Raw genomic sequence first — 24,932 nt, 5'->3', positions numbered from 1 at the left:
TGAACAGCAACATTTCTTCCAGAATTTTTTTCTCAGAGTTTATTCATATGATTTCATCAGTCTTAAAGTATATCAGCATATTGGAGAATTACGTTTTTTTAATCTCGTTAGATCATCCAAAAGTAAAAGCACACACACAAAATAACTTAATATATTTTTTTTCATCTTTTTTATATTTTTCATTTAACAAAATACAATATTTATTATTTATAATATTTACTCTTAACAACAAAGATGTGTACTTTTTTAAAATATCTAAAATATCTCTACAATTTATGAAAAACTTATTGCTTCTAAACCTATTTGAAAAATTCAACCGATATGAAGAGTTTGTGGTTGCTTGTAAACTTTTATTGAATGCTTTTTCTTTGAAAGTCTTCTAGTATTTTAAATTCACATTATTTACTGTTAAATTGCAATCACCCCTTCAATTTTTGTATGATGATTTCAAAATCAGATATTATTCTTGTATTTTCATGTATTTTCAAATAGAGAAAATTTTATTTGAACTAGATGACACAGTTATTCAATTCATAAGGACACAATTTAATTTGAGCACTGTTTCAGCTTCTTTGCAACCTCAAAACACCACCAATCATATATAAAGTAATCTTGACAGAAGAAAAATGGTTATAGAGTTTTGAAGGTGAAAAATGATTAAATTAGGAATGAAGCACAACAAAAGGTGGAATGATTCATAAAATCCAAAATCTCTATTTTCAGATTATCTGTATTATTTTTTATAATTTTTTACCATTAAAAACTAAATAAAACTTATTGTGACATATTTTCAAATATAGAAGCTAAAAAGTAAACATTTTATAAACAAGGAGTAAAAATGTTTTCCTTCGTCACTATCACCATATGAGCATACTCTGTTCTACAATTGATGTTTCCTATTATATTTCAACTTTAATTGGATTTTTTATCCTTTACTAAATAAAAATAATTTTATTATGTAATAAAAATATAAATCGATAATTTTATAAAAATATAAATTATAATCAAGGAACTGCACATTAGAAACATTGATTCATTCAAAAGTGAACATAGGTGTCCTATCAGAACTTTTTACTTTTCCATTCAATTTTCTTAAAAATCATTCTTTCAAAATTACCATTTTTTTAAGTATTTTTAAAATTATATTATTTTGGTGTAATATAAATTTATTATATACTTTATAATTTATAAATTCATTAAAACTTAAATTTTATTATATAAATTAAATAAATTTATATAACTATATAACAATTTTAGCGGTATGAATCTGATCTCCCCAAGACAATACAAAGTTGATAATAATAAAATTAGAAAAAGTAATTATATCTCTTGTATTTCAAACACACAAAAATTATTTGAATACATTACAACAATAATAAAAGTAAAAGTTCAAAAAAAAAAAAAATATATATATATATATATATATATATATATATATATATATATATATATATATATATATATAACAAACTTATGGTATTCTACTTGGTCATCAGTCAAAGAGTTTAGGACTAGTATTTATTCCATCTACCTATTAAAAGAAGAATTCAATTAATGTGCTCATTTATTCCTCCGTGTAAATCAACCTACTTAATCAAACAAATAAATATATTAAACATTTAAATTATTTAATAAAAATATCAAAATTTTATATGATTAAAAATAATAATAAATAATTACTATAAAAATAATAATAAATTATTATTATCAGCAGGTAATATAACAGTCTACCTCTAACTTATTTGAACATGATTATTAATTTTAATTTAAAATTTAAGTCAATCATTTCATAATTAAAACAGTTCTATATAGTTTAAACTTAAATTTATAGTGAACCCAATTACCTGATCAAACTTATTCCACACTCCTACTTGTTCTAAAAAAAAAAGAGTCCCTTTTTGGTCTCTTCAAGAATTAAGAATTATAACTTTAAGAACCAAACTAACAAAAAAAAAACTTTAGAAGGATTAAAAACTAAGTTATAAATTTAAAAAGATATTTAAACCTCATAAGTTTTTTTGTGACAAATTTTGTGAATTATATTTTAAAAGATAAAATTCTCACCTTATCTCAGATACCCATATTTCAAATATTTATATACGAACATATTTTGTAGGTCATATTTCACTAATTTTTTTTATCAATAATTTAAATAAATATGTTGACAGATAGGTGGGACATTATCTGTTTTGTTAGCATAACTCAAACTATGTTCTGTTTCGTGACATTTCCTTTTAAAGAGGAGAGCATGTTAAGCCATTTTTGAGCTGCACAATACACTTCCTTTTTCAATCATAATCATTATTTTGGTGAAGAAGAAACAGAATGATGAGGTCTACCTCTTCAAATCTTCTAATATTCACATCACATTTAAATGTCAAACGCAGACTCAAACTTCATTGTCAAACCAATAATACCATATTTTAATCAATTTTCATGAAACAAAATTCACTCATTAATTAAGCTATATTGTTAAGTTATATCTGAATGTCTGAAATTCTTTTACTCAATTATTCATATACAGATTTTTACTTTTTATTGTTTGAAATGTTTCCCTCAAAGGGATAGAAACAGAAGAAAAAGAGAACATGGTGGGTAGCACATGCAAGACCAAGAATAATAATACTCCTACTAATAATACAAATCCAAAGTTGAGATAACAATAGCAATAGCATCTTCTTGGTTTTGAAAGCAAAGGTTTCAGATTCATTTCATCATCTCAAGAACAATATATATAACAGAAGAAGAACCCCAACATGTCTCCTTTTGATTGTGTTCAGACAACAACAGAGAGCAGTCACAGCATGAGCACCAGCACTAGTCCAAGTGCTGGTGATGTGCTTCTCAAATGGGGTCACAGAAAGAGATCAAGACTCTCTAGGGCTGCCATTGAAGACTCTTCATCTTCTGTTCACACCAACAACAGAAGAATCTCTCACTCTCTTCCTCCCAACTTCTCCATGCCGCCGCCACCGCCGCCGCCGCCACTTTTTTCTTCTACTGCCTCCAGCGGCAGAGGTAGAAAGCACAGCCCTAGGTATCATCACTCTCATTCTATAATTACATTCTTAAATAATAAATAGGTTCAACATATATAACTTTGTACATGTGTTTGTGTCTACTTATCTATCACTGTTTTTTTTAGAGGAAAAAAACGTTTTGATCAATGGCATTATTTTGAGTTTGGATCAAACTTGTCTAATTGAAAGTGCCAAAGTGGACTATTTCCCTCTCCCCATTTTGCCATTCCAAAAATGACCTAATTCTTTGCAACTTTTTTGGATCCCTTATTGTCCCTTGGATTGTACTTTGTTTCCCTTTTATCTTACATGATGAGATTAGATACAACATTCATATCCAAGAAAAACTTGTGCTTTTTTTCATGCCACTCCCTTTTCTTAAAACAGAGTTGAACTTGTTTTGGTGTCTGAATCTACATTGTAGTGGATCTACACTTGTTGAAGAACTTGATTACTTCTGCTTCAAATTCAAACTAGATAGTGAAGTTTCTTGGTCCTTGAAATTTTACTTGTAGTCAAGAAACACGTTTGAAAGATCTTTTGTGTGTCTGGGGACAGGAATTTGGAAGATCCCTCTTTGGGTGGAAGTGAATCACCTTCAAGAAACAGTCAGGGGAGTAACCCAGTTGTGTCTAGATCTGCAGCACCAAAAGTTTCTTCTTCTGGCATGGAAAGAAGTAGCAGAAGGGTAGCTTCTTCTGGATCAGCAAAATTTCCAAAACCAAGTGCATTTTCAACAACACAACAAGCCTCTGAGAGAATGAACAATAGCCAAGGAGATTCAGCCTCAGTGCAATCTGAACAAGAAGGTTGTGTTGCCACTGCTCCTGCTTCCTCATCCCTTGCTGCCATTGGAAACAAGGTCACTGTTGAGGTGATTCAGTGGCCAAGGATATACATAGCTCTCTCAAGAAAGGAGAAAGAAGATGATTTTCTTGCTATGAAGGGCACCAAAATCCCTCAAAGACCAAAGAAGAGAGCAAAGAATGTTGACAGGATTCTGCAGGTATACCAAGAAACAATTCTAATTTGCAAAAACTGAAACAAAATTTAAGAAAAATATACACATAGTTTGTTTCTTTTTCCTAATTCATAAACCACAACAAATGAAAAAAATTGATTTGTTGTGATATGATTATTGGTTTACAGTGTTGTTTTCCTGGGATGTGGCTATCAGAACTGACAAAGAGCAGATATGAGGTTAGGGAGAAGAAATCCATAAAGAAGGTATACAACAATTTTGTTTTGGTTTATGAGATTTGAAGCATAAGAATGAAAGTGTTGGTGTTTGATAATTTGAGAGACTAAATTTTAAAAATGTTGTAATGATTTTAAGGATTAAAAATCAGAATATCCCTCTGCTGTTATATATTTATTGAGAATAGTGCAATGTATGAAGTTATGATGTTGGATATGCAGCAAAAACGCAGAGGCTTGAAAGGAATGGAAATCTTGGACAGTGACTCGGATTAGCAGATAGTGGAGGATGAGATTGCAGAGTGAAAGCTCATGATTTTTTTTTTTTTTTAATTTTTTGGAATGACCATTTTTGTTTTTGAATATGTAAATTAGTGACAATTAAGGTAAATTTTGATTTAGTTTATGTGATAAATGCGACAATTACGATATATTCTTAAATTTTGAGACTATTTTTCTTTATCAAATTAACATATTAAGAAATTGTTTGACACCAATTGTATTTTAAGGACAATGATACTTTAACTCACTTTTTTTGATCCATTTTTAACCCACCACTTTAATCACTATTAGATCATCACATCACTAAAAAGAATAAAAAAAATATCTAATGGTAATTAAAGTAATGGGTTAAAAGTAAATAAAAAGAAGTGAGTTAAAATATATTTTTCAATAATTTTTTGAAGGTTTAATATTTGGTCTCGCATTTATAGTAATTATTTAATATTTCTTAATTTATCTTTGATTCAATTTAATTCTTATTTTATTTTTAAAAAAAGAATTCAACATATTCCTTTTTGTTCTGAAATAGAGATGGAAGTTCATAGACTCTGTTTAAAAAATTTGAAGAAGATCGTCTTGAATAAATTGAGAAAAAAAATACTGGATAATTACAATAAATATAAGAAGAAGAAAATTATATTTAGTCTTTTTTAAATAGAAAAGCAACTCTTTTTTTTTTTTTTCAAATTTCTATTGATTAAATGTTGGGCTAAAACGACTATTACACGTTTTTTTCTTTAAAAATAGCTATTAGGGTTTTTGGTATGGCATCAGTGGGTCCCACCCTTCATTTCTTTGGTATAAATGTTGTGGCTCTTTCTTCGTCCACTTTCTTAGTTTCTTCTCACAGGTAAGAATATATTATAAATTATATAAGTTCAAATATACTTTCAAATTTTAGATTGTATAATTTATATTTGCATTTTAAATAAACCGTGTAATATAAAATACATTTAAATTTTGAATTTTGAATTTGTAATTTATTTTTTTAAAATTGTACTATTCCAAATAATTTTTAAATTGTGTAAGGTTCTGATATTAAATTAAATTTTCTATTATTCCATAAAATTGTATCAAAGAACTATGAGTTGAAGTATGAAATCGAGGAATGTTCATAGAATAGTTTAATTTTTTTTTTCTCTTGGACACGGTTTTAGTTATTGGATGGAATTCTTACAAGATTTACTAAATAATTTTGTTTATTTTGTTATAGCTCCACAACACTAAGGGGAAAAAGTAATTTAAATTCTCCCTTGAGTTTATTTATATTTTTTTTGTGTCTTCAAAATGTCCTTATTTTTTATATTTTTAAAGATTCAGAATTTAATATTAATGTATTTTAAAGATTCAGAGAAAGGATAATATAAAAACCATTAAAAAAATTCTGGATCTGGAAAATTTGTTGATATTGTTACTTTTTATTATTATATTGATGGACTGAATTGATTATCTATACTTAAATATTTGGGAGACTGTTTTAGTAAAAGACAGAAGATATGACAAAATTTGATGCTAAATATTCCAAAAGATTTTGTTTGAATTCTAATATGATGACTCGTGGCATCTACGAAACGAGTTAAAACTCTATCTGTCGGATTCAATCCAAATTTCAACACATAAATGTAAGTCACACACACAACATTTAATATGTTCACGGGGAGTTGGTAAAATGTTCAAAATAACCATAAAGATTGTTTTTTTTTTTTTTCGTTTTAGTTTTAATTTAATATTATATTTTTAACTTTACTAAATTTAATTTATGGAAAAAAATAACATCGTGAAAGGGTTTATTTAATAGAAAAAAATTAAAGGATATAGTTTTTTTGTATTACTGTTGACAAAGGATTATTTACTACAAGGTCATAGAAGTCTATGGGAAGATCGATTTAAAGTGTAGAGGAATCATATTAGAAAAAAAAAAACTAAAAAGTTGACTATGTAAGGCTAAACTATTAACCTAAATCTCGTAACGCTTAATTATGTTGTTTGATTATATTTTGAGTTTTTATAAATTTGTAAACTTTTGATTTAGTGTTTACAAAAGTCGTTATATAATATTTTATTATAAGATATTTGATGAGATATTTTTTAAATATTAACTACTATTTTAAAATTCAATTAATATTATAAATTTAAAAATAAAATAAAATAATAAATATATTAAATATATAACAATAAAAAAATAAAATTAAAAAAACTCAAAATTAAAAAAGTCATAATTTCATAATTTGATATTTTTATAATTTTATAACTTTATAATTTTATAGTTTTATAATTATATAATTTTATATTTGTATATTTTATAATTTCGTAATCATGAAATTATATATTTTTATAATTTTGAAATTTGTTAATTTTTTTAATTTTATATTTGTTAGTTTTTTAATTTTTTAATTTTGTATTTAATAATTTAATAATTTAATAATTTAATAATTATATATTTATATTCTTTTAATTTTGTATTTTGTTTTATTTTCTTATTTTGAATTTTATAATTATATTATTTTAATTAAATTTAAAAATAATTTTCGTTAAATACAATAATTATTTGAGAAAGATCTCATCGTGATCTCTTGTAACGAAATATTAAATATTGTATGATGACATTTAAACAGATGCCAGTGCAAGATAACAATCACGTCATAAAATTAACAATAACATTTTATTATAAAGACTCAGTTGAAAGATTTTAAAATTTTGAAGACACAATCACACAAATATTAGTAAGGATTCAATAAAAAATTTCTCAAATTTATCGTAGACTTAAATCCTAATTAAGTTATTTTTTAATATTTGAAAACTCCATTAATCTCAATGGGGAGGTAAGATGTTTTTTCCTCCATCCCAAATTCTTTTATGTTCATTTTCCATTCTATAATTTCTGAATGTGAAAAATACATTTCAAAACATGTTTTTCAGAATATATCTTCGGAACAAACTTTCTAAAACGTATATAATATATTTCAAAATAATTTTTCTGAAATACTTCCACATGATATGTGTTTAAAAAAAAAAACTTTTCGAAAGATATGAAATGTTTTCTAGAAGAATAAAAAAAAGGTTAAGTATGTTTTTAGTCCCTGAACTTTGGTCAAAAATTGAAATTCGTCCATGATTGAAATTTTGATAAATTTTGGTCCCTAAACTTTAAAAATGAATAAATATAGTCCTTTTAACCCAATTACGTTGATTTTTTTAACATGTCGAATGTGTTTCATGTTAATATTGGAGTTGTTTACGCCATTTGACACATTCTCGGCTTAATATTTATTGAGAAATGCGTTCAAAACCTAAGAAAAAAGTTAACAAAATTGGGTTAAAAGGACTATATTCATTTATTTTTAAAGTTTAGGGACCAAAATTTATCAAAGTTTCGGCCAGGACGAATTCCAATTTTAGGTTAAAGTTCAGGGACTAAAAAGATACTTAACCCCAAAAAAAATTAAAATGAGGTGTTGTGCTTTAATGACAAAGGGTATTTGAGTATTTTTCTTGTACTATGAGGTGTGGATAAAAAATTGACGTGATAAGAAATTTGATGGGGCGCAGAAAGTAATTGTCAATTTCTGAATGTGAAAAATATATTGTGAAAGTACATTTCAAAATTAATGAAAGGTGGTTCAAGAAATTTATAAAGGCACGGAAGATATTATTTAAGAAACTAACCCAAAAAATTTGAATCCAAACTTCTATAATAAAAACTCACATGCAGAGCAAAAACATTTTGTTTACTCATTTTTATTTATTTGCTACCCTTGTTTTTATCACATTTTCACCTTCTAGCATAAGTATATTCTCTACAAGGATTTTTTTTTTTTTCAAGTTCTTTCTCACCAATTCATCATTCGCATTTGACTCTAGGTCTAATGATGATGTTCCTCCTCTCAAAACATTTTCTCCTCCATTAACACTTTAGCAACTTCTATGCTGGTGTAGCAAAGTGAGCATATTTAAAAAATTTTAGAATTTCAAAATTCACTCTATTTCTCTTTTTTACTTGAAGTTTGTGTTATTTAGAAGTCACATTTGAATTTCATTGAAATCTCCTTGTACACTCGCTTTTTTTACTAGCCTTGTTTTTGTCACCTTCTACCGCATATGTATATTCTGCATAATGGTTTTTCCATTTTCTTCTCTCACCCATTCATCATTCTCACATGATTCTACGTTCAATAACGCTTTTACCTTTTTTATTTTTTAACTTTTGGGATTCTCAATTTCAAAAGAGATGATAAGCATTAGAGGTAGACTTTTTAATTTTCACAAAACTTATAATCCCATCTTGTGGTGGTGAACATTTTATATCTCTATTGTGTTTGTTGCTCTTGTAGGATGTTGCACGATAACTCCTTAACACTGAATAAGGTTTAGTTGCTGATTTCATGGTCTTAATTAAATATTGCTAATTACTTTGAGGTTTGACAAATCTTTTCAGCTCAAGTCAACTACGGTAAATAGTTCTGAAAACAGAGGACAGATTTCTTAGAGATTGAGGAACTAATGGGTGATTTGAATTACAATCCACAGAGCATACATGATTTTATTCAAAACCCTTTATACGTTAAAATAGTTTATCCATGTCACTTCATTCACAACTTTAAACTTGTATCAACAAATCATAGATACTTTACAATGAAAGGAAAATTTGATGAATGCCTCAAAAAGAAAGATATTTTGATGCGTGTCCCCAAATACAGATATATAGTACAGTGCATTCAGATGATAAACAATTATACATTTTAATAACTAATTTGTTTGGTCGTTTCTCTTGTATTTGTATCCTATTCTTTTCCACGAATAAATTACAAGCTCCTGGAGCAATTTGCAGAAATAGACCAGCAAGCCCTTGAATACCGAGCGTGAAGGGTTCAGAAGGAGAATCAATCTTCGAGTATAAGCATCTGGAACATTCTGCAAACATGCAAAATTGATTCCTTGGTTGGCCATTGTATAGTTCAATACAGGGCAGAAGCCAAACATCTTCCTCGCCAAACTTCTCCTTTACGAAAATCAGTTGGTACTTGAATCTTTAAGACCCTATAAGCCAGTAAAAATTTTCATACATAAGTTTAATTATAAAACATAAATAAAATAAAATTTGGTTAAAAACCATCACATGAATGCACATACTAACCAGCCGTTTGAACGATCTGTTGAATGAAGTTTTCTTTGAATTCTCAGCGTCTGGTTTGGCACGATCCAGAGCCTACAGAACAAGTGCAGTGAAACTCCACACATCATTTGAGGGAAAATGACCACCAACACATATGCCAATGCAGCAGAAGTTCACTTCAACTGTACAAATTTTTCAATGGATAAAATATAGCGTGTGGTATTTTAGTTGGGCCCTAGGATGCCAATTAAATCTTCCAAATTAAGTGCGTTCCTTTGCAACAACCAGAAGCTGATGATAGAACAAAATATGAAAAAACAGGGAACATTCCCTGATCAAAAAAAGCTTTTCAATGAAGCACATACCTAACCATTATGTAATATCCAGTATCCACAATATTACATTTTATAATCAAACATATTTTACTGCAATGTCAAACAAAACTGAAGCACTAAAAGATTTTTAGTAATCACAACAAAGTTAACTTCAATAAGTAAATAAAAATGTAAGGGTACCTGAATCAATGACTCCACACGACGCCGCATACGTGTATGCATAAATCCTTCCGAGCACTGTCACAAATATGCATAATGTAGATCAGGATCAAACATCATTTATGCAGCTTTTGTGTAAAATAAAAATTACTGGCCAGACAAGTAGATAATAGTAAGCTTAAGTTTCTCTAACTCTTCCATAACTTTATAATACCCCACTTACAATGGAAGTGATCGAATCTAATATTAAACCATATACTCTCTCCAACAATTTCCACCAATGTCCCTCTCTGTTTCTAAATAAAAGTTACACTTTAAATAAGTTAAATTAAGTGCAAAGTATTTTTATAGAACAACAAAATATTTTTTGGTTTTATTTAAGATCAAATAAAATCCTTCATATCTAAATCTTTCATAGGGTAAAATATTTGCTTATCATTTCAAACTATCATTCCTTAAGTGAAAAAGATGATAGTTTAAATCCCAAAATAAATAATGCATAACAATAATAGTTCATGCAAAAGATGGTAATATCTTCATGATAACAAATTAAGATCAGCATGTACATTGTCATAACAATAATGAATACATATCTATGCAACTGAAATATTTGGTTTGAAGAAATTCACACCTTAACATGATAGCTAACGTAGGCATGAAAAGTTGACAGATTCCACACTGTACGATCCAACTTATGACCTTCAACATGACGGGGATAAATAACTGCAGAGTCGAAGATATTGAAGTGATGTTAGCAATAGAAAAAAAATCACACACATATATATACATTTTGATTCTGACACTAACCAAATGTCACAAATCCTGCATTTGCAGATAATGCATCAGAAGGAACTCCTTTTATTTCCAGCGGAGGAGTAACAGACCACGAACAAGGAGGGGTATTATGAAGTCCTGCTGTACGCCTGGCTTCGACAAATTCCTAAATTACAAACAAATCTTGAAAATTGAAACCATCAAATCATCCGAAAGAGTAGCAAAGCACAACACAAGAATGGTTTGCAAAATGCAACGAAAAGAGACTTTTATCTCTCTCCCTGCTCTCATTAATCCCTATGACCTTTGATGTGCGACAGCAAAGAAACCATACCTGCAGGAATGAAGTTGCAAGAACAATGTCTATTGAATCGTTGAATCTCATAGGATACACCACAGTCACCTTGTCAGCCTGAAAAGAAAAAAAGTTTCATCAACTGATTTTTCCATTTTCAAATTAAAATAATTATTTTTTTATTTTATCATTTTCTTTATTCCCATTGCATATTTGCACAAAACACAAAAAAAAACACTATTGTTGCCTATTTTACCCTTTTAATTGGTCATAATTTGATGGCAATTCAATGAAATTTGTAACGTCTAAACTTTGTTTTACCCCATTTATTAGAAAGCTTTGGTAATTGATTGAGTTTAATTAAGGAATGTAGTTATTAATATTTTGATCCCTTTTAATTTTTAATTCAGATAGAAGCCAAGCCAGGTAGATGTTAATTCAAGAATATGTGCAATCGTAAATTCTTTGAGCAAATCTTAATTCACCAATTGAATTCATAACAGAGAGATCCTGAAACTTGAAGTAACAAAGGCGCTAAGCGAATCCAAATTCAATCAGTAAAATGAAGTGGAGAAGATTGTTTCCTTTGGAGCATAAACCTCTAAGTGAATCCCATTTCACTCAGCAAATGGACTTTTGAAGATTCACTCAGCAATTTACAATCCTCTTAATGAAATTATAAAACTAGTCAACTCCCCCATATTGGAACAGCAACACATAAATAGCATTCATGGGCATGGAAGCCAAGCTCTGAGAGATACAAAGAGACAGAAGAAGACTGTTTAGAGGTTGGGAAGCAACCATTGGAGACTCTTTTATTCTCCCTTCTAAGAATGATTAATCTACTTTTGTTGCGATGAAATTAACTCAAACCAAAACTCTAATGTATTATACACATACACACACGATTTTCTCCACTCATCTATGTTAGTGATTTATTTATACTCTTAATGCTTGTTATGTTTGAAAAACCATAACATGATTCTAGATTTCAAGATCCATAGGAAAAATTATATTTAGTCATGATTTAAATGGGTCACCTACCGAACCAGATTGCTAGGAATAGAGTTTGGGTCATTGGTTGCTTATTTTGCTCTTCTTAAAGTTGGTTCTTTAGGATGATTCCCGAATGTTAAACTCTAGGTGAGAGAAAAACATGGAGTTGACCCTTTCTAAGACAGCATTTTTATTGCGAAAAAGGAATTAATACAATAAATATAGAAAATTTCAATGTTAGAATAAAAAAGATATGATACGGGAATAATAAAAATGTTCCTAATATAACATTTATAATCTAGATATTCTTTGATTATATAGAATCAGCTCCTTATTTTTATAATAATGAGACCTCCCCTCAAACAGAAGCATAGAAGTTGTTTGTGCCTAGCTTACTGCAAATATTATCGATCTCACTGTTGACGAAGCTAGTGGTGATGTCTCCAAACTCCAGTCTTTCTCTTATGAAATGACAATCCAATTCAATATATTTGGTCCTTTCATGAAAAATAAGATTATAGACAACATGTAATGTTGTCTGGTTGTCAAATACAAGGTGCATTTGGGTACTTTCTTCAAATTTAAGCTCTTTAAGGAATTGTTTAACCCATGTGAGCTCACAAGTGACTAATGTTATTGCCCTATATTATGCTTTTGCACTTGATCTTACCACAATACTATGTTTCTTACTTTTCCACAATATTAAATTTACTCCAACAAGAACACCATACCTTGAAGTGGAATGTCTATCACTTGGTGACGCTGCCTAGTATGCGTCAAAATACTCATCAATTGAGTATTTCCCTTATTTCCATAAATGAGGCCTTTTCTAGGAGCCTTCTTAGGATTTGTATGGTTGCATCCTAATAGTCTTGACAAGTAGAACTTAAAAATTGATTTACTACAACCACTACAAATGTGATGTCAGAGCAAGTAATGGTGAGCTAATATAGATTACTAACTAACCCACTATATTGCCAAGGATCAAAATATAGTTGTCCTTGGTTAGGAACAAGTTTGACACTTGAATCATAGGTGTGCCCATAAGCTTATTATTTATCACCATGTTTCTTCTAGAATGTCAAGAGCATACTTTCTTTGAGATATGAAAACCATTCTAGGATTGTGGCACTTTTATGCCAAAGAAATACCTCAAGTGTCCATGATCTTTTGTTTGAAACTTTTGACCATGATATTGCTTTAGTTGTCCAATACCCTTCTTATCACTACCTATGATAACAATATCAACCACATACACAATGAGATAGATACGTCCTTGGGGAAAATGACGATAAAACATACACTACCGAAAACACTTGGAGAAATACGAAAAAGGGGATCTTTTGGAAATGGAATGGAGTAGGGAACTTTATTTTCAAGTGAAGAAGATCTTATTATGTTACTAAGAAAACATGTAGTTAGGATAGCATCACCCCAATAATGAACAAGCACATTTGCACCAAGCAATAAGGTACGAGCAATTTTAACCAAGTGTTTATTTTTTCTTTCAGCTTTACCATTTTGCTGAGGTAAATAAGGACAAGTAGAGTGATGCAAAATTTCATGTGAGCTTAAGAGTTTAGAAAAATTAGAGGAAAAATATTATTTAGCACTATGCCTTTGTAAGATTACCTTCCCAAACTGATTTTTGATTTCATAACGATCTTTCACTAGATAAATCCAAGTACATCAAGAAAACTCGTCAATGAAATTAACAAAATATCTAAAACCAAAAGATGACACAAAGCTTGACCCCCAAATGTTAAACTCGATGATAGAAAAAGCAAAGTCACATCTAGATTCAAAATGTTTAAGAAAAGAAGACCTGACATGTTTTACTAATCGAAATGATTCACATTCCAAAATTTGGAGACTATTAAGTTCAAGAACCATCTTTAATTTTTACAAATGAGGATGGCCTAAGCATTCATCTGGCCTTTTAGGAGTTGAATATGCAACACAAGATATAGATGAACTAGTACCAAGGTAGTATAGCCTTTAGATTCATGCACTTTGCCAATCATCCAACCCATACCACTTTCATGTATAACAAAGGAGTTGGAATCAAATGTTACTAAGCAATTTAATGATTTAGTTAACTGACTTAAAGAGATGAGACTAAAGGGACAAGCACAAAAAAAAAACAGATTTTAAGTTTAAAGAGGGAGAAAGAAAAACTTGACTAATTCCTTGGGAAGCAACTTTAGATTCGTTGGTTAGGATCATGAAATGAGATGTTTTAGGAAAGGAGAGAGAAGAGGACAAGGAGATATCACCAGAAATATGACTAGATGGTTCTAAATCAATTATCTATAGATTTTGATTTTAAATGCAAGTTGTTGACAAACTGAGAGTAGTGGATGACTAGGCTATGTTGTTGGATTTCAACCTTAAATATTCATGGTATTCTTCATTAGAGAATTTTGGTTTAGAACCTCCAGATTTGGAAACATTGGTTGTCTTGTCAAGAAAGCCATGTCAAGAGTAACAATTCTCTTGGAAGTTGGATGTGGCCCATTGGTTACACTATGTGCATTAAGAACATCCTCTATCACCATGCCTCCTCTAGTGCTACGACTTCCTTTTCCACGAGCAGAAATCATGATAGAATACTCAACAAATTCTTGAATATTTATATTCTTAAGAGTTGGAACACGTATGAGTCATATTGTCAAGTTTTCCATAGAAGGAACTTGTTAATAAGTTAAAATTTTATTTGTAAACTTTTTTATCCCATCTAATGAGTCAACTTCCAAGAACATCTTCAATTCCTCAACCATCAATTGAGCTTCACCAAAAGACATCATGTCATTCATTATTAGAGTACTTAAGAGAGGCCAATTAATAAGCCAAATCGTAGAAGCTTTGGATATCATTTGCAAAAATATTACGGGTCTTTTTCCAAAAGGAATACATGTTTTGAATGCACCAGTGCTCAATATGTTGGGCTCTAGTAATTGTTAAAGTAGAGCACAAAGCTAAAAATAAGTTTTCTTCCATGGTTGAATTTGATTTGGAGGTATCAAACTCCCATCTTCTAAATGAACATGGAAACCTTGGCCAACTCAACTGAAGAATACTAAGATTGATAGTTTTTTCCATTAATTTTTCAGAAGTCATGCAAGGAGTTTTGCAAAAAGATGAGATAGTCCTTGAAAACATGTTGAACAACGTAAAAGGCAAGGACACAATCAATAATGCAACAAAGAAAAACAAAAGGCAACCTAGGGTTTCAAGAGAGAGAAACCTAGGGTTTCAAGTGAGAGAAATTGTGATCAAAACTAGAATCCTCACCAAATGGTCCTGGAACTAAGAACAAAGGGCGAAAAAAGGGCTCACAGTGCTCGACAAGTCAAACAGTGTGGATCTGAAAAGATTCTAACCACTAGAAGGAAGCGCATGAGACACATGTGCCTAGGGCAGCAGCAATAGTGGACGACAAGTGACGCCACATTGAACGGAATTCAAAGGCTCAACCCTTGGGGCTTCCTTACGCATCGGACCCAAGCATCGGAGAATGAAACTTTGGCGACAAACGATGATTTATGCCAGCAGAAGCCACATACAGTGACCAGATGACGATTCCTTTGACAGAGACAAGCAAAGCAGGGTCGACTCACTCTAATACCAACTTGAGAAAAATATAAAGGAATTAGAATGAATTTGAGAGTGAATTTCCCTCTCTTATCATTTATAATAACTTTGGATACATCTTATACAATGTATAAGAGGGAAGATTAGAGAATTTGAAAAGATATATCTAGGAATTAGGTACAGCACAAAGCACACAACACCTTTACCATAATTATATCTAAGACTATTTATTTTAACAGTTTTTACCATCTTAAAAATTAGATTTAAGTTTAACTTAATTCCATAAATCTGGCTTGTGAGGTGAATGTTATCCCTCACTTATATACACTATTTTGACTTTGTCTCTAGTCAATGTGAGGCTTGGGTTTTTCCAAATAAGATTTTATCCTTTTTAGGATATGATCTGATTTTTCTTTCCTTTATTAGGATCATAATTGGTGTAAATATTTCAATATTTAACATGCCGTTTACCAAATGTAATTCAACGAATGAAATCACTTGTTTCCCTAGTATTTCAAGTCAAATGTGAATTGCCTTCAAAGTTCAAGTTTATTAAATGTGTTTTTTAATTTTTATAGGGAAGCATATTAAGTTTGATTATAGGTCCTGAGAGTTGGTTCACCACATGTTGCCTTCATAAGATGATATTTAGTTCTTTGCTCCAAAACCAAAGGAAATTCTCACAATTAGAGAAAATCCATCACTCAAATTCAACTTGATTTTAGATTTAGAAGATGATGATTAAGATTCGTATCTACGAACCTATATTTGCCTTTTATTGATGTTAACTTGTATCTTTGTTGAAGACACAGATGACATTTTATTGTTATTTATGAATGTCATAAATTGAGTATTGTTTATCATTTTTGGACAATTTATATGTATATATTAAATAACATTCAAAATAAAAATTCCATAACAGTAGTTCTCCCACAATGGCACTTTTGAAGTCAATCAGTATACACTGCTATCTGGTATTGATAGCACTGCTTTCAGTAACAGCCTCATTTTTTCCTTAGTATGTATTTTTTTCCTTCTAAGCACACGTAGCATGCATTTAGCCTGGCAAGAATGTTGAGGAAACAACATTTATGCCTAAAAGTTAATCCTAAATATAGCATGGTTATGGAACTAATTCTTAATGTAGGAAGAAAAGTGAAAATGAAATATTTCAAGAACCAACAAGAGCTTTAGTAACACAAAGTTGCTACTATTATCACACCTGAGGAAAAAGAAAGAAACACTCATTAGGCCGATGAACAAGGGCAACCGGTGGATCCAGGTCCGGCGCAACAGTCCTTGCAGCAAGATGTTGTAAAATTACTCTCAGTGGTGCACCAAGGACGACCTCTCTTATTGATGCAACTTTTACCATAAAAGCATGTTTTTGATCTGCACAAGTTCAACGGCAACATTGTAAGACAACATCAACAACCAAATAATTTAATCAAAATTCCTTTTTCTCTTCTTCAATAAACCAGAATTATCTTTCTTAATATAACAGGAAAATTTGCATAAGCTGACCAATTTCATTAAGTGATGATTAACTAATTCTGAACAATCACCATACATTTGGGGAGAAAAACACTTATGTAGCCTTGGAAACTACAACATTAGCATTATTATAATTACTTCTACTAAGTACCAAAGCCCAAACTGTTAAAAATATGAATTCATTACATTAAATAAGGAAACATGATGTGATTTGATTACATCAATAAGGAGATATCTTAGAAAATATTTCTCAGAAGTAATTATTGATTTATTCCTTATTACTATACCTCTTCTTTGTCATAAATAAGAATACTCAAGAGTGTACATTACACGCCAAATTCATCCTTCCTATCCTATACTCTTGTTTCTATCTCTCTTAATTAATGTTATCGATACCAAATAATGGAAAATATCGGCAGCCCCAAAAATCCTCTACGAAAGAATATCAGAAAGAATATCAGAAGCCACGATGGGTTATAGTGAAAGCATAGTGGACAAAAGAAGTACCATACATATATATATATAACTAAAGAATGTAGAAATATAATTGCAATGCTAAACAATGAAAAACAACCATATAATTAATAATAATATCATGGTTAGAAATTTAAATAACAATAAAATCAAATCAAAATACCATCAAATTTAAGTTCCAGACTAGGGTTGCGGGAAAAAATGATCAAATGTTTAAGATATTCAGAGAATATTCTTGAGTGGGAAAAGAAAAAAAGAAGTTAGAGAGGGAGATAGCACTAAATGAAGAGGAAATTGAAAGAAAATATAAATAAAAAGAGAAAATAATAGAGGACTAGAGGTGGTTGCAGTAGAAAGACAACGTGGCAACATCAACAGTGCTGTAGTAGGATGGTCATGGCGGTACACTGAAAGTGCTGAAGTGGGTCGGCAGTGCTGGAATGAGAGGAAGCAGCAGTAGCATGGAGTGCATGAACCAGAGGAGGTTGTGGGTTGGGTGAGGTTTACAATTTCCACTTCCACCATGATAGCTCCGAACTGCCAATCTGCAACGCTCAACATGGCTGCTACGAACCACCATGCGAATCCCGATTCGGCACTGCCACGTTGTAACACAGGCAGAAGTCCAACACTAAAGTCCTCCATGTCAATTTTTCAATAATATTGCACTGAAAAAAGGTATCAAGAACCTAATGAGAAGGGAACCTTAATTTGTATTTTCCCTACGGGTACACCACTCATCATAGGTGTTGTTCGAGATCTTATATCAACTAGAGACATGGTGAAATTATAGTGTATAGGTGGATGCAAGTCACCTTCCAAACTAATTTTGAGGTTAAGTTAGATTAAAAGTATACTTAGTCTTATGGTGTTGATTATGAGGAAACGTTTGCTTCCATTGACAAAGATGAATACTGTTAGAATCATTCTCTCATTAGCAACTTATTTTGATTGGGAATCACAACATTTTGATATGAAAAATGCTTTCTTGTATGGACATTTAGAGGAAGAAGTATACAGGAAACTTCCTCTAGGTTTAAGGTCTATTCAAGAAGGAAATAAAGTATGTAGATTGAAGAAAGGCTTGTACGGACTCAGGCAGTCACCCGATGACTTGGTTTGGTAGAATCACTCAAGTTATGGTTTCCATGGGGTATCAATAGAGTCAAAGTGAGCATACCCTATTCATCAAGCATTTCCCAGAAGGTAAACTTACACTACTTTTGGTCTATGTTGAGGAGATTATTGTTACAGGAGATGATGAACATGAGAAACAAATCTTAAACAAGAAAGCTTGCTGCTCAGCTTGAAATGAAGAATCTAGAAAAATTGAAGTACTTCCTTGGGATAGAAGTAGCTTACTCAAAGATAAGCAGGCAGACATCTTTATCTCCCAAAAAATGTATTTTCTTGATCTTCTCAAAGAAACAAGTAAGATTGATTGCAAGACCACTGGAGCTCCTATAGAACAAAACTATAGAATTGGGAGTGATGTAGGCAGTTCTAATGTGAACAAAAGCCCATATCAAAGACTTGTTGGGAAGCTCATTTATTTGCTCACACCAGACCTGATATAGCCTATGTTGTGGATGTAGTTAGTCAATTCATGCATGATCTAAGGGAGAGGCATTTACAAGTTGTGAATAGAATCCTTCAATATCTGAAGACATGTCCACAAAAGGGATTATTATTCAAGAGGAATAAAAAAATAAAAATGGAAATGTATACTCGTTGGAAGTCCCACATTGACTAGAGATAAGGGTCAATTTATAGAATATATGTAGGTGCAAACCTCACCTTCCAAGTTGGTTTTGTTGGGTTGAGTAAGGCTTAAAGTCTACTTTTTAACATGGTATCATAACCATGAGTTAGAATCTATCCAAGCAAAATTTGTTGTTTGTTGGGCATATTGTCCCACCCACAATTGGACCGCTATGAGACTACCCATTAATATATAGTCCCACGCACGAGATGTACATATCTTGACATGAGGGAGTTGCGTTGAAAGTCCCACGAGATAAGGGTCAATTTACACTATATATGTGGGTGCAAACCTCACCTTAAAAGTTGGTTTTGTGGGGTTGATTTAAACCTAAAATCCACTTCTTAACAATACTAATTACAAAAGGTCTTCCCACCGAGTGATTTCATGATCTCACATGCAAGCTAGGAATTATTGATATCCTTCACCAACTTGAGGGAGAGTGTAGTTAGTAGAATATTAAGTGTACTACTAGAAGTTGTTAGATACTTAGATACCGTTAGAAGATTATAGAGATCTCTTTGTCATTATTACTTTAGGGTTAGAGATCTCTATATATAGAGGTTGATATATTGTTTCAAATCAATCAATTGAATAAGAATATGTTTTCCTTTAGATTAATCCTTTCAAGTAATTCATTTTCCTCAATATAAACAAAGTATCTATGCTATCTCGGAAACACATAGCTTCAGCTCAATGTCTCTCTCTTTGTTGTAGTTAACAAGATGAACCAAAAGGAGAAACACAAATATTTAGAATATAGATAACCCAAAGCATATATGATACATGAAAATTCCCATATGAACTAAGTAACCCTATTCATTCATACAACTGCCCACATCCAACTTTTAAATTAAAACAACTAAGTGGTTCAATTATACACTAATTAATATATATAAATACACACATATAATTAAGACAGATAAATTTCTAAAGCTAAAAAAGAGTCAAAATAACGTACTAGTCTAATGAAAATTTGACACTCGTCAATTGTTCTAATGCATAGAACAACAGTAGCTTTACAAATTCAGCTTATGAGGAAAGACTCCTCCTAGAAAGGAGGATCGAAAGTTGAGATGACATTTTTATACAGAAACTCTTCGCACCTGGATTTGCTGGAAGCTTTGCCAGATTAAATTTTAATGTGAGGTTATAGCCATCCCTTGGAGGATCAAGAATTTGCACAAGATTACCATATGCAGCTTTTATTGCTTCAATGGCTCCAAAAGGAAGCCCACGGACAAAAATAGTTTCTGAAGAAGGAGTAGGCAGTGAAACCGATAGCAGCAAAAGATGAGGATTCTTCATTGACACCTACAATCACAGTTGCTTGGTTAATGTGCAATCTAAAGCTGTCAAAACTACTTAAATTTAATAAAAACTGTATAGGGCTAAATTTAACCATACGTGTTAAAGAATCAAAGGTAATAATCGATACATTTTCCTGACAATTATCTCCATAAAAAATGTTACCTGAATATGATATCGAACATCATCAAACTCGACCCAGTGGTGATCCAGTTCAACTCCTTTTTCAAGACTGAAAAAAGTGATCAACATTAAAACTGTGTAGATCGTTAAAGTTGAAGTTAACATTTCACAACAATTTGTTGATTGCGAATTAGCATGAGGAAGGGAAACAATAGACCTAGCTGCGAGAACTGCAGTTCAATTGTGGTTTGTTTAGCTGAAAGTGTATATTACCACAAATTGTATAATTAGATGAAATCGAAGTCAACAATTACACACTTCACATAAATGTAACAATAGAAAATGTTAAAAAGCTTTGCCAATTACCATCTAGTTTTTTTACATTGAAGTAGGGAAGTAGCTACACTTCATTACATGGAATTTTTGGAACCAGAGTCCCTACTGGATCTCCTTGACTCCAAACCTATATGCTAGAAGGAGGAACCAAATTTGCACCAAGAAAGTGCCCAGACCACAGTAATCAAGTGTGTTTTGACTAAGTCAATTTTTGCAGTGAAAAAGAATCAAGTTTTCGTTTAGTGGAATTAATTATTTTGAGAAAAGTGACATTATTTCATTGTTCGAAGAGTAAAATTGATTCTAGGCATAAAAAGTGATTCCACTTACCATACAGACAAAATCAATTCTTACTAGACCCATTTTTTAACATATCATTCCCAAATTCAATTTTTTTTAAACTAAATTTTCAATCTTTCCTACCTTTTGTGCTGAAATTCCAACAGAATTTAAATCTGTTATTTCATGTTTTACAAAGAAATAACAATAAAGGATTCCATTCTCCACTTTCTTGTCTTAGCAAGGTAGTCTCACTAGTCTTTATGTCTTTGTATCCATAAACAATATGAGATTGCTAAAAGGAAAAACAATGGATAGGGTGTGAGTGCAGCATGCCTCCCACCAAGAGAAAACATTTTATACTCATAAGCTTATCTCATTTAGAAATCAATGGTTGTGATTTCTTCTTTTATTTTCCTATACTCCTTTTTCTCCCCTATTTCCTCTTACCCCCCCCCCCCCTTTTTAAATCTTCTCTTTCTTCCCTACTTCTTCTCCTCTTCCCCCACATCTCTTTTCTCTCTTCTTCTCAACCAAAACAGCATGCCAATGGCACCCACAACCTCTACAATGTCACATTCCACCACCGTCACAGCCTCATGGAGAATGTGGACAATGAGTGGCATTTGAACACTCACAACAACTTACAAAACCCACTGTTCCCTTGTGTTTGCTCTATTTCACAGGTTTCACTTGATGGCAAACCTTCCAAAACGTGTCAATCTCAATGCATCTATTGATGGTTTTGATTGTTAGAGTTGGAGATACAACAAGCTCACATCCACAAAGCTTGCACTTTAATTGTGCAAGTTGGTTTCCGTCAGGACCTTTTTATCAAGACAAATGTGCAAAATAATGGTACAGTAATGGAAGCTTATGCTGCTAATGAAGCTTATTGTGGCATGAAAGGTTAAGCATCAGATGGGATTTTAGAAGGAATGAAGAATAGGGGAAGCAAGAGAAAAAAGAAAGAGATATAATGGGAATGACAGGAACAAAAAGAAAAAAGTAAAATAAATAAATAAATGACAGGGACAAAAAGAAAAAAGTAAAATAAATAAATAAATGAAAATATCACAACCACACCTTTAAATGAGATAACAGGTTGGGTATTAAACGCTTATGGTGGGAGACATGTTATACTCTCCCATCGTAGCCTTCATCAAAAGAAAAATAGATACAACATAAAAACACCAAAGCACTTTTGTGCCATATGAAATTTCCAAAGAAATTTTTTGGGTGGTTGCCATTGCTGTGATGCGTCATCTAATTAATCATGAGTACTATATTTATTGAAAAGGGAAAAAAAAATCTCACTAAGCTTCGTTTCCCTCTCATCCACTCAAATTTCCCTTACTTGTTAAGTATTCAACTGCACAATTACAACTGTTTTGTTGAGGGTTTGCACCCTCAAACTTCTAAAGTAGGTCCTATATTAGCCATTCTTATTCTCAAAAGTGGGTAACATTGTTTCTCTCCAAATCTCGGATCATACTTGGTATTTGCTGCAATTACATTCTGAGTTTTTTGGTGTTCCTTCAAATCTTCATCCCAAGATTGATGCCTTGGACCTGATCAGTAAGGTGTACGCTACGAGAAATAAGAGAGTAGTAGGGGGTTAAAACTCAAAGGGAACTGGCTAACATAATACAGTTGCAACAGTTAGATTAGAGGGAGGAAATAAAAGGCAGGGGTAGGAACTGTATATTGTTGTTATTGGGAGAATTCAGATTCTGCCAAATAATCTGAGAATGCTTAATTCATTCATTCAATTCAGATTTTTCTTTATAGCCTATTTCTTTTTTTCTCACTCTGAACCAATTCTATAAAGTACGTAAGGGGCCTTCCTTGTATGTCTCCATAAAGTCCAAGTTATCCTGACCAATTTCATGTCAATTTCACCTATCATTTCCAGTGTGGAAACAGACCCAACTTAACATTCCCATTTCTAGGAAGAGAACATAAATTTATAGAAGGCATTGCTTCTAGGTAGAAAAGTTCATAGATGTTAGTGATACTCAAGAAATTAAACTTAGATTTCACTTCTCGCACAACTCTCCAGGTATCTAACCCCAACTCATTGATGAAACTTGGTGTTCTTCTTCCAATGGCAAACCTATAAAAGAAACCAGGATTTCAATCACCCTTCTAACCCTCCTTATTCAATAATTTGTTCTTTAATTAATCTCTTTCACAGATAGAATCTCTTCAAAAACATTAGAAAAATAGCTCACTTGGTCAGCTTCTCATTTACTACATCATCCTCCCTCACTAGACAATCCAAAGCCACTAAAATTCCAATCCATCACCCAGAAATCACCCGGTTAATATATCTGGTTAGCTAAAGAGTGAAATTGCTACCACATATTTTCAAGTCAAAGAGGAACACGACCCGGCAGAATCTTTCCAGCCTTAAAAAAATAGCAAACTAAATAGAAATTAGACAAAGGAAAAGAACGTTATAAGTAGCACAGAATAAAACTCCATCAACACAAAACACATTCCATTCCATACTCCAACATTTCAACAAAATAGATTAGGATACCTTCAATCTTACGCTTAACAGTTGTATGGCAAAACCATTATTATAGGATAATACGAATAGTATTTACTAATACAACAGAAAACTGATAAGATAAAGTAACTCATGCACACTCGTTATGAAGCTAAAACGCCCAACTAAAAACCTTAACCTATATAAACCAAATTTCCAGAAGAAAATGGTGCATTTACAGTAATAGGCATCATCAATCCAAAGATATCGATTTTCAACTCTCCCGAAAGCATTACCCATTGGGTGAAGGGTCACCATTCATGAATATATCAGTCATATGTCCAACATGCCTTGAACCACTCTGACAAGCACCCTTTTTGCACAAAACTTAAACACTGATGAATGCTTACACATCTAACAAAAAATAAAACCCGCAATCACTTATTACTGAGACTCCGCGAACATTAAGTGCTTTCCAATAAGGAGGTCGTGTATGTTTATATAAATATTCACCCTCTGCGTCCTTAACCTCTATGTATCAGACTCTAATGATTTGCGGCTATAGAAAAGAAAAGGAGCATGTTTAACCCAGCAAGTGTAAGCGAAGAGAAGAAGAAAGAACGTACTTTTGGGTCCGATTCAACAAGGTCTGGAGCAGGAATCTTGAATGAGACTGCAGGAGTATCATGGATCCCTCTTGCGGTGTTGCAAGATCCAAGCGAGGGATTATTTTCTTCGAGATGGGGATTCAGTTTTGGAGCAGAACAGAACCAAAATCATGCGTCGTGATGTGATTGATGACGACGATGATTGATTCGGTGATTCAATTGTGCTCTCATGCTGCAATGCCCTATATTAGTTACTATCTTTTCTCTTTTGCTAAGTAAATATTTTTAA

The 24,932-nt window shown here is 31.5% G+C and overlaps 2 protein-coding genes across 2 annotated transcripts; one reads left to right on the top strand and one right to left on the bottom strand.

Annotated features, from left to right (window-relative positions):
* Positions 1–2,606: 2,606 nt before the first annotated feature.
* Positions 2,607–4,667, top strand: LOC114179076 (CCR4-NOT transcription complex subunit 3). Its single transcript, XM_028065283.1, has 4 exons — positions 2,607–3,037; positions 3,579–4,026; positions 4,170–4,247; positions 4,440–4,667. The coding sequence occupies exons 1-4, from the start codon at positions 2,757–2,759 to the stop codon at positions 4,491–4,493; spliced, it is 861 nt and encodes a 286-aa protein (XP_027921084.1). The 5' UTR covers positions 2,607–2,756; the 3' UTR covers positions 4,494–4,667.
* A 4,399-nt stretch (positions 4,668–9,066) lies between these two features.
* On the bottom strand, positions 9,067–24,919 carry LOC114174888 (actin-related protein 2/3 complex subunit 2A). The gene is made up of 10 exons (XM_028059622.1): positions 24,662–24,919; positions 20,969–21,035; positions 20,602–20,809; positions 16,988–17,157; positions 11,215–11,292; positions 10,914–11,046; positions 10,738–10,829; positions 10,128–10,184; positions 9,634–9,705; positions 9,067–9,536 (listed from the first exon to the last, which is right to left on the bottom strand). Exons 1-10 carry the CDS (start codon positions 24,721–24,723, stop codon positions 9,510–9,512), a joined length of 966 nt encoding a protein of 321 aa, XP_027915423.1. The 5' UTR covers positions 24,724–24,919; the 3' UTR covers positions 9,067–9,509.
* Between the last annotated feature and the right edge of the window lie 13 nt (positions 24,920–24,932).

Source organism: Vigna unguiculata, chromosome 3, assembly GCF_004118075.2.
Source record: "Vigna unguiculata cultivar IT97K-499-35 chromosome 3, ASM411807v1, whole genome shotgun sequence".
NCBI classification, from domain to species: domain Eukaryota; kingdom Viridiplantae; phylum Streptophyta; class Magnoliopsida; order Fabales; family Fabaceae; genus Vigna; species Vigna unguiculata.
The sequence above is the reverse complement of the archived record's forward strand: the minus strand, read 5'-3'. Positions and strand labels throughout refer to the sequence as shown.

Bases quoted from the DNA above. Each gene is read 5' to 3' on its own strand.
- LOC114179076 (XM_028065283.1), top strand. From the start codon at position 2,757: ATGTCTCCTTTTGATTGTGTTCAGACAACAACAGAGAGCAGTCACAGC. The intron at 3,038-3,578 runs GTATCATCACTC...GTCTGGGGACAG, and splicing joins GGTAGAAAGCACAGCCCTAG to GAATTTGGAAGATCCCTCTT. The intron at 4,248-4,439 runs GTATACAACAAT...TTGGATATGCAG, and splicing joins AGAAGAAATCCATAAAGAAG to CAAAAACGCAGAGGCTTGAA.
- LOC114174888 (XM_028059622.1), bottom strand. From the start codon at position 24,723: ATGATACTCCTGCAGTCTCATTCAAGATTCCTGCTCCAGACCTTGTTG. The intron at 11,293-16,987 runs GTGTGATAATAG...TTTTCTTTTCAG, and splicing joins GTTTCTTTCTTTTTCCTCAG to GCTGACAAGGTGACTGTGGT. The intron at 9,706-10,127 runs GTACCCTTACAT...CTTGTTCTGTAG, and splicing joins GTGTGGAGTCATTGATTCAG to GCTCTGGATCGTGCCAAACC.